Source organism: Electrona antarctica (genome assembly GCF_951216825.1).
Source record: "Electrona antarctica genome assembly, chromosome: 23".
Classification (NCBI taxonomy): domain Eukaryota; kingdom Metazoa; phylum Chordata; class Actinopteri; order Myctophiformes; family Myctophidae; genus Electrona; species Electrona antarctica.
This window is the reverse complement of record NC_136804.1, coordinates 35,258,632-35,269,708: the sequence shown is the minus strand read 5'-3', so window position 1 is coordinate 35,269,708 and position 11,077 is coordinate 35,258,632. Positions and strand designations below refer to the sequence as shown.

Sequence of the window (11,077 nt, the reverse complement as noted above, 5' to 3'; positions counted from 1 at the left end):
TTTAATGACTAATTGAATATCATTAGCTGGGTCCACACAGATCGAAGTGCCACCGGAATAAAGGCTTGGATTTTAAAATGCCATATGGTCCAAATTATACATTAACTTTGGCTTAGTGGACAATAGTACTCCTGGTGCACTCAGTTCGGGGAGGGGAGGACATACATTCTGGACACCAGCATCTCCTTGCCAACCAGATACAAAAAAAGAAAGAAAAAAAAGAAAAGGATAAACTGCAGGCTAAGCAAGGTAGATCTTTTATTTTCTTTATCACTGGAGGGTTCCGGTCGTTATTGATGTATTGTACTTTATTGCACATTCTGCGTGTATATACAAATCGAGGCCGATAAAACAGTTGCGTGGTACGCCCGGGAACGGCAAAAAAAATACTACTCGCCGTGCGTAAATTGACACTCAACTCTCCAAAGGAGAAGGCGAATGTTTTAGTGTCCTTAACGTTTTTGAATATATGCATACAGTTCCAACTCCTCGTATTATTTTATTTCGTTCATTACACAATCGTATGTGTGCGTATGCGTGTCCTGATGTATGGGAAACTGTCACAATTTCAACTGCGTAAAGGGGCCTCATAAATCTATCCAAAGCGCACCGACTGGCCTTGTGCGCAATCGGATACTAGTTTGCTTCATATACAAACATGCCCATGATGTCCTCATATCCAGCTAGGGAGTAATGTCATATAGTAAATATATCATTTTCAAAAAACGAATGGATTTTCTACTAACATCAACAAAGCTATAATCAACAGGTCTATATTGTGTGATATGTTTTGTTTGTGTTTGTTTTATTATACTTTTCAAGAATGCGGTGGTCCTTATTTGGTTAGTCTGAATGCTATGTTTTTGGCAGATATTGCACGTGAAATGTATAGCCTATATATACCTACTCTAAGCTTTATTTTCACTATCTGAACTTTGTGCCGTCGCTACCTATACCCGCAATATACGCACTGCGTATTGCGGGTATTAGGGAAACGCCAACACGCCGAGGGGGGGCAACAAAATGTGCCAAAAAGTGCCAAGCCGACCCTCAAAATAACACATTTATCCGCGCGTAATAACGAGCGGCCGCGTGTGTGCAGCGTCCTCACAAAATAGCCGATCTGGATGAGGAATTGCAGCGTTCTCATCGGGAGGGGGGGCAGCACAAGTTGCACAACTATCCTACGAGTAGGGAAACCAAATGGTCAGCTACGTCCCCGATTCCCACCACCAATAACGAATTCCGCACGTGGGCCGATAGTAGGCTAGGTCACTATGAGTAAAACCAGCTCCACTCCGTACTAAGCTTGAGTTTTGTTTCCCTCTATGGCTCTATCCACATGGAATTATTATGTTTCGAATACCCACATTTTTTAAATTTCACAGCAGTTTGCAGATAATGCTATGGACAATCTGTATGTCCAAAATTAATTTGCATATAGTTATTTCACGATAATGCTGAACCATAACTTAAATTACACATATAGCTATACTATAGTGCCTGACACTGGGTCAAACGTATAGGATAATTTATATTAAATAAATATTGAAAAATCTATTTTGATTTAATCTGCATGCTTAAGAAGGATAGGCATATAGGCTGACGTGACTGCAGAGATCAGTCATGTTATATGCTTATACTCACAATTTAAAAAGCTGAGGTAAAGCTGTTAGAGATAAAGATAAATAAAAAATCAAACAATTCTACATCAACGTGTTCCACTAAAATTATATTTGAAGGAAGGTCACTGCACGGACATATTCATAGCATATATATATGGTCGGATATTGCACCATACAATTACAAATCTAGCATACAAATACTCGTGCACGCGCGCGAGTACACACACACACACACACACACACACACACACACACACACACACACACACACACACACACACACACACACACACACACTGATATTTTTTCAACAAACGCGCACAGACCAGACCAATTTGACTTAATTTGAAGTGAACCAAAGACCAATAACTCTTTGTCATTTTAGTTGCTTATATTATATGTGGTCTAATATCCATATATGCATGTTTTCAGCACTGGCTTAATTTATAGTACAGACGAGCAAATGAGTCTGAATTGGAACCTTTTTGAATGCATTGATGTATAGCCAGGGTTCGGTTCTTTTTGACTGCATGAAGTGCCGCATGTTTTTGTACACATCCAAATATATTTCCATTTAACATATGTTGGAAATAACAATCAAAATAATATTTTGGTTGTCCATAATATAACAAACTTTTGTTTCTTCTTCTCCTTTTGATATTTTCTTTCAAATCAGGATGCAATGATCATTAGAGTCAATGGCCCACCTTTCAACCAGACTCCCCCCCCAGTTCAGTTTAAATAATGGAATTAGGTGCAGATACAATTTGCATATACAGATGTGAGCAGAGGACTTTATAGGATTTTATATATACTTAATTTCATATTTTATTTTAATATACAAATCTTCTCTCTCATGCACACTTATGCCAGTGATCACCCTCCCATGCATGTGCCAATGTTGGCACATGTCCCTGGCCTATAGCCTATGGGCGCGTTCGGAAATAGCGCACTGAGCACACTGTGCAATGCAAACTAATAGGCGAGTGCGCTCCGGTGCGGTATTTCCAAACGCGCCCTATATGATGCGTCATGCACATGATATCTGCTGTCATGCACATAATGCATTATGCATGCTCATCTTCAGAGATAGACCCCAATATACGTTCCCTCAGGCTCAGTTCCTATACGCTCATTCTGTATAGCTCCGAGATCCGAGAGCTACAGATTCAAAGAATGAGTGTAGGGAACGTATTGGGGCTACTTCAGAGAGAGAGAGAGAGAGAGAGAGAGGTACAACAATGTGCAAACACAGTAGCGAGATTCGTTAGTTGCTGTGATAGGAGAAGGATATCAAACAGAACACAACCTGCACCCTAAAGACTAATCATTGTGTATATTCCTGCACTATACCTGCATCCAGTGATCTTGGTACATAAATATAAATTGATCTATTGAAGATTCTACCTTTTAAATGTACATCATTTTTGTTTTGATTGTATTGTGCTTTCTGCTTTGGCAATGTAAACGTATGTTTTCTCATGCCAATAAAGCCCTTTGAATTGAATTGAATTGAATTGAGAGAGAGAGAGAGAGATATTTTCCGATGTGGCCAGTATATTGAAGTCATCCTTTCTTATTCTATATATGTATGTATATGTAGGCTATATATCGCGAACATATATATATATATATATGTTCGCGATATATAGCCTATATATATATATATATATATATATATATATATATATATATATATATATATATATATAATATATATAATAGAACCACCCTCTATCTCTACTGTGTGTGTAGTGTAATGTATTGTGTACGGTGTTTTAGATATCCACTGCTCTCATGAATGAACTGAACTGAACTGAACTGTACATCTTTTTCTGTCGAATGGGTTAAATACTATGCTGACGTGTCGCACCTCTTGCACCGGAAGACGTCGTTCCATCCATCCAGCGTGCCTACGCACTCGCACGCAGTGCTCAGCGGCATATACTCTAGCTATACACGCACGCTCCGTTCGCCCCCATTCATTGGAACTAGGGAAACGTGTGCTTTTGACGTGTGGAGTGTGTGCGCATGTGTTTCCGGTAGCAACGTGTTGGTGTCTCTACTGTGTGTGTGTGAGTCGCTGCTGCTGCTGCTAGTGCTGCTCACTCAGCCTCTCTCTTTTCTCGTCGGCTCCCAGTTGTAGAAGAACACTTCTTCTTCTTCTTAGTCAGGCTTCCCCTCCATCTGGACCGTCCGGTACCACCACCACCACAGCCCCCCCACCCCTGAACCGAACCACCACCACCAGAACCAGCTTTTATAGGACATGATGGCATCAGTTTCTGCACAAGGTTCCCAGCAGCCCGGCTCGACCCAGAACCAGGTCGCCGCTCCGCTCCAGAGAGGAATAGTCAAGATGGTACAGTAATATAACATGTTGTGTGTGTGTGGGAGACGTGTTATAAGGACATAATGACCGCTGGTTTTATTTTATTCTGGGCGTGCGAAATTTAAGTGCCAAGGCAACTTCATGCAAACTTTGATTTGGATGGTGCCAGCCGGTGTGCCAGTACCGGTGGCACTGTTTAGAGAAGTGTCACCACACACCGGTCAGCATGCTGCCCGGTGTGGCTTCCATGAGGACGAAATACAACAAAAACCCGTTTTCGGTTGACAAAAGTGTCGACGAGAGCCACAAACCGACGTGGTTCTGCGAAAGCGACGTGTTTACAAGCTGGAGGCGGTGATTAGCCCCCCCACATTAGCTCGCTTAGCTATAGCTTTAGCTTGCTAGTTTTTTTAGCCCCCCAACATTAGCCGACGTTGATGGTGGTGTCCTCCAACTTCGCGCTGTTTCCGTTTTCTTTTTAAGTTTGAATGAACCTGAATTTGAGAAAAATGAAAACATGGTTCTGACCGGCAAGCAGCACGTTTCAGTTTCAGTCACAATTCCCACTGAAACCTGTGCATGTTCTCTGACAGCGTTAGCATTTATAGCACACACATCCACTCTGCACAGATGTTTGGACTCCCAGGTAGTTGGCTAACTAACATGAGTAAATCCAGCAACAACCAGCTGCTTGCCTCAACTTCCAAATTCATGGTCTTACACTCTTCCAGATAATCCAATTTACTTCATTCATCACCTGAATTGACAATATTGAGTGTATGACTACTGTGGTAGTTAGCTGTTGGCTACAAGCTAACTTAAAGCTAGTTTCAGTATTGGGGGAAATAACAATTGTAAGCACATTATACCACAATATGACATGGAACTGAAACCGTATTACCCTATTGTCTATTGCGGAATGTCAAACAATCTAACTTGTAGGGCCGCTCCTCACTTAATCTGTCATATTGTTGAATTTCTTTGTTTTAATAAATGAATTTGTTGAATTTGAGCTCATCTCTGGTAAGTGGTATGAAATCTAAAGAAACTTGTATCACTTTGTCAAGGAGTTTGCCAACAATTCATTGACAAACTCCTGGACTAGTAGTTGACTGAGAAATAACTGAGGACTGCCCTGTGAACTTGAACATTGGTCCCTAATGCACACCATCAGCTGAAAGCCAAGCTGTCTGTATCTGTAATGTTGTGTACCCTCAAGTCACAGAATATTTGCCAACCACGAACGAAAGTGACACGTAGAGGTTTCTGGCTCCTCTAGTCTAGTGTGTAGCCATTCGTGGTGGTACAGTAGCGTACCATCTTGCTTCATATTGATGTTATTTATGCCTTTTGTGGCCTACTCCCAAACTCTTCCGCGTGGTTGTGGCGTTTTGTCTCTGGGTGAAACTCAAGTTCTTTTCCCCCTTTTTTTTTACTATAGTACTGAGAGTGCTGGCAGTTCATCTACTTTCTTGGCCACAGAGCTTGATTGGCTTGGATTCAAAATCACAGCATGTGCTGAGCTGGTCTGGTCTAGCATTTGCATTTATTGTGTTCAGCCCGTTAGTTTTGCTCCCATGTATTTGAAAAAAGCTGATTTATCAAAGTATAACACATGGGCCTGTTCTTGTCTCTAGAGCAGGTGAGCAGGGTCCAACTCCATGCCTGTGGTTTGGAACCGTTGGGAGTAGTGTGTTTTGTAAATGAGCTCATCGCTTGTGTATCTGAAGTTCTGAACAAGTTGAGGAATCACTCGTTCTTGGCAGTTGGCACTCTTTTTTTTTTTCCTCCAAAAGAAAATGTAATAGTTCTAACTTCTACATACTTGTAGCATACTTGAGTTGTAATGAGTCCAGATTACTCTCTTCTTCTGTACGGCCAGTTTAGGGTGACATGTCGTTCCCACCTCAAGCAAGTCAAGCAAGGTCATGTGCATTTCAGACTGGAACATAACCCTTCTGTAAACAGCGACGAGAGGAAGGTAATGCAGTGCAGGGGCTGTTTTTCCATGGCTGGTCCTCTTCCACTTGGCTGCTACTCGGCGCGCGTGAGTCAGTCAGTCGGTCTTGAGTGGGACGTTCTTCTGACGCGAGACCAGCATTATCTGGCTCACATCTTAGATCAACAGCACAACAGTGATGCTCCTGGAGCGACCACAGATAAAAGATGTTTGCTCAGATTCGTGTAAATGCCGTGGTAGTCAAACCCAGGACCTATAGGCCGTTATCTTTGTGCCTGTTTAGCTAGTACGCTATCGCACTGCATGATCTCACCTTGTCTCTGAATGCTAGATTTGACCGCAGATCACCATGACAACGAGCAACGCTGGTTGGTTTCTTCCCTGCACTTCAGTAGAGGCTGGGCTTTGCTCAGCTGATTAACCACTGAAGCCCAAGTTACACTTTTACAAATTTAGCAAATCTACAAGCTCGCAACAGTCACACATTTAGCTATTTTGGGGGAATAAATACTATAACGACATGCCCAAAATAGTGATGCCACTGGTGGTTTAGCATCTATCTACCTACTGGCAATGATTTACGCACACGATTTGCTGCATAATAGGCATATCTTTTATTTGCCTAGCTAAAATGTTTCCCTTTACTCTAACCTTTTAGTAAAGACCCGCTTCAATGTTCATCAGTTAGCCATCGACACAATTGCAATGCGAGTGGGTAGTTTTACTCTACTGACCGTCTAGTCTGTTTCCGTAGCCGACGGATTGATCTAGTGATTGGAGCTCTAGTGAGTAGATTATAGATCTAGTGATTGGAGGCTAGTGAGTGTGTCATTGTGATTACCTTGTTTTGGTAATCACTGGATAAGAGCGTCTGCAGAATGCCTAAATTGTTGACTGTCATTGTGATGGGTTATCTCTGCACAGGTCTTGTCTGGCTGCGCTATCATCGTTCGGGGCCAGCCTCGAGGTGGTCCCCCTCCCGAGCGCCAGATCAACCTCAGCAACATCCGGGCAGGGGCTATGGCACGACGAGCCGCCCAGGGTCAGCCCGATATGAAGGACACCCCCGATGAGGTGAGTGGTTTTATACGAGGTGTGCTTGTGTTTATTTTGCTTACATGACGTGTTTAACAATGGTGGGGCAAAGTTCTGCCAAACAAGACCCCCAGGCAAACACCATGGGATGCTAATCTTGATAAATAGGTGTGCACGCAAGCGCGTGCACGTGTTTCTAAGTTCGTCTCTGCATGCGTTTATTTGATTGTTCCTGTGCCTTGATTGTGTGACTTATACGTATGTTTGGGGGGGGGGGGGTTGTTATCCTGGGTTGGGATCTAACTATGCTAACTATGACCAATTAGTGTGAAGATGGAGCCATGATTTAAGGACAAAGGTCATTCTTAAATCTTGCACGATCATTTAGTGATTTCATGGCTGTAAGGGAGGGCATTCCACAGAATAGTGGCTGCGTGATAAAACACATTTTAGTGTCCCGAAACTGGGGTGGAACTAGATCGAAACCCTGGTTGCGTACCTGTGAGCACCCCTCACAAACATACAAAACATAGTTCTGTTTTTACAGTATCCATCCATATACTGTAGTGTTACAGTGAAGTGGGCTGCTGTAGTTTGCCGGGCATGCCCTGGTGGTGGACATGGTAACATGTAGTTTGCCGGGCATGCTCTGGTGGTGGACATGGCAACATGTAGGTTGGAGATAAAGTAAAGCAGGGACATTGTTGTCTGTGTTGTTGCAGCCCTTTGCCTTTCAAGCCAGAGAGTTCCTGCGCAAGAAGCTGATCGGAAAAGAAGTGTGCTTCAACGTGGAGGTGAAGACCGCTCTAGGCAGAGAGTATGGCATGGTCTACCTGGGAAGAGGTGAGTGGAACTCTAGGCCATCATCCGCAAGGGCTTTGTTAACCACTTTTCAATCTGGCACCCCCACGTCAGTCAGTGGCAGGAGGCTGGAAAAGTCTCCCGTAGACCTAATTTGTGCCCAAGACGTCTCCCCACGTCGCTATTTTGAAAGAATACAAGGGCACACAAACCGAGTCCACAACGCGTCGTTGATGCAACGTGTTGTTAGCTTGTAGATTAGTTATGTTTGCCACTTGACACCGGCATACAACGAAGAATAAATCAGCTCACTGCTATTCTGCCTGTACAGACTTCACACTGACCACAGACACGGTGCACCCACACAGTTGCCTCGGAGCGTGCAGGCTTTATTTCCGACATACTATTGGTCCGAGTGTCATTAGACCGACAACCTACCTCTAACCACAAGCAGGGGAGTAGCGCATGTCCGACTGCATGTCCGACTGCATGTCCGACTGCATGTCCGACTGCATGTCCGACTGCATGTCCGACCGCATGTCCGACCGCATGTCCGACCGCATGTCCGACCGCATGTCCGACCGCTGTTGCCGCATGTCGGATCAGCGTGTGCCTCCCAGTTAGAAGCCTGAGAGTCGGTGGTCTTTTGACTTTTAGTTGCTCGGTATTTGAAAGCACGCACATTTATTACCATGGTGTTACTTTAATTGATGATAAAATGATAGCGGGTCAAGCTGAAACGGTGATTCATTTGGTAGTGAAGGCAGACAGTTTACAGTGAGACTCGACGACCGAAAACACAATGTAAAAAACTATGCATGGATTCTTGTCTCTCACGTCAAAGCTCCCTCCGTGACACATTTATCTTGTAGCCTACCTTAATTTGATTTAAACCAAAAACAATGCATTGCTTTGATTATTTCCCCGTTTCATATCGAGGTAACGAATCAGGATTGTTCCAACTTCTATTACAGCACAATGAGTACATCATTGGAGTGATGAGTCTCTGTTCCCCAGATAAGTCCTGGACTTGTATCTAAACTAAACCATTACAACAATGATAAGATAAAATAAGTATGAATCATTCATTTGATCTCGCAAGAGAGCGCATTTCTCAGCACCAACCGCGTCTGGCACATACAGAGAAAGAAAGAGGGACACTTTTACTGCATATTGGGCTACAATAATATGTAATGTAAAAATGATATACATTCGACGTTCAATAGGTTCGAATGAGTCGAACCCACGTAGTGTTTCGACAGGAATATCCGACCGACATTTTTGGCCAATTCTTGCAGCACTAGAACTCATTGACTGCCAGAATTATTTCGCCCCCTGTTCTCTCCTTGCCAGGCTTTTTCGTTATATTTTACCGGTTCTTATTTCCTCATGAAATTACAAAAAAAAGAAAACATTGAAATTGTTTTTAATTCGATGCTTTTTTTTTGGAAACAAAAAAATAAAGGGACCCATAAAAATGTCCGTGACCCACAAATGGGTCCCGACCCCGTTTTTGGAAACCAGTGGCTTATAAAATGGTGCATTTATATAGCATTTTTATCCAAGGCGCTTTACATAGATTGTGCATTACATTCACCCATTCACACACTCATTCATACACAGCAGAAACCATGCAAGGCACCAACCAGCACATCAGGAGCAATTAGGGGTTCAGTGTCTTGCTCAAGGACACTTCGACACCGACTCTGGCGGAGCCCAGGTTCGAACCGGCAATCTTGCGATTACCATCCAGCCACTCTACCCCTGATCCACCGCCGCCCCACTTATAGTATAGTCTTTGTTGTTTTGTAATGTTTTGTAATTGCTCCATGCGTTTGTTTTGTAGACACAACAGGCGAGAACCTTGCAGAGTCTCTGGTCCAGGAAGGCTTCGCCACCGTCCGCAGGGAAGGAATCAGAGGGAACAAGTAAGCTGCTTGATAATTATAGAGTTTGCACATTCATTCTAAGTGTCAGGGTTTGGAAGTACTCGTTGGTTATCACTCAATGGCCCTGCGCAGTGCGTACCACCTGTTTTGAAATGTTCAAATAATGCCGGAGACAGTAGTACGTTGCTTTGCCGAAAGTGAGTTTATAAAATGCAACATCGGTAATAAGTGGACTCTACTGCATCTCTTCGGTCGGCTTAATTGCACCAAAGTATCTGTTTATGATCCAGAACGGTACAAGTGTTGGCTGAACAGATACTTAGTTTCATTTGACCAGACTCTGCATGATGAACGGAGGTAGTTAAGACTCACAGTAACGTGGTGCCCCATCCACGCATCATCTACGTTGTGCTTTTGATCGTGACTTAAGGGAGCTGATGGCTAGCCTTAACAGCAGTGGCATTGTTCTTGCCGAGGTAATGATAATGATCATATTTATATAGCACATTTCTAGACAAAGTCACGAAGTGCTTTACATCAAAAGAGAACAATAAAAGATCAATTCATGCAATAGCAGGCATACAAATACAGAACATGCATAATAATACAATAATGACAGTTAGGAAAAGGCTTTAACATAAAGTTGGGTTTTAAATGTGGATATTGATTTTGCACATCTTAGGTCAGTAGGTAGGCCATTCCAGAGCGTGGGAGGCCCGGGTTGCAAAGGCCCTGCCGCCCTTAGTGACAAGCTGAGCTGTAGGGGTCTCCAGGAGGGCCTTGTCTGAGGACCTGAGCTGTAGGGGTCTCCAGGAGGGCCTTGTCTGAGGACCTGAGAGGCGCACAGGCTTGTAGGGTTTCAGCATGTCGGAGATTCTGAAACTAACGGGTAACCAGTGGAGGGTAGCTAATATGGGGGTGATGTGGTCGTGTCTTTTGGAGTTGGTTAAAAGTCTGGCAGCTGAGTTTTGTAGAGACTGGAATGAATAGAGTTACAATAATCTAAACGAGAAGAAATAAAAGCATGAATTACCTTTTCTAAGTCCATGGGTGACAGGAATTTTTAAATTCTGGCTATATTCCTTAATTGAAAGTAGGCAAAATATATACATGTACATGTGATGGCACCATTGCCTAAAAGTTTACTTGTAGCCAGCTGTTCTTCCCCCACAAGTGTCTCTGTTGGGAGCCCCTCGAGAACGAGATGGTGGGGGTCTTTTTCCTAATAAAGAAACTTGACTCACAGCAATAATCGAGGTAGAAAGGTGACTGTGATTCTGGCTGTACAAGAATCTTTTTTTACTGAAGCTAATGGGATATGCATGTTTTGGGTTTCTGCATTAAGAGATGATCTTATAATAATATTTTCTACACGAGAATCTTTACAATTGGTTTCTTGTGGTTGGTTTTATGATGGTGCCGAAATTCCAAAAAG

General features: G+C 43.1%; 1 protein-coding gene across 1 annotated transcript in view; it reads left to right on the top strand.

Annotated features, from left to right (window-relative positions):
- Nucleotides 1-3,522: 3,522 nt before the first annotated feature.
- Nucleotides 3,523-11,077, top strand: part of snd1 (staphylococcal nuclease and tudor domain containing 1) — a 361,345-nt gene continuing 353,790 nt past the window's right edge. The window contains exons 1-4 of the mRNA XM_079493746.1: nt 3,523-3,987; nt 6,842-6,991; nt 7,675-7,795; nt 9,600-9,681. Coding sequence (XP_079349872.1) covers nt 3,895-3,987; nt 6,842-6,991; nt 7,675-7,795; nt 9,600-9,681 — 446 coding nt within the window. The 5' untranslated portion in view covers nt 3,523-3,894. The remainder of the gene's footprint in view (nt 3,988-6,841; nt 6,992-7,674; nt 7,796-9,599; nt 9,682-11,077) is intronic.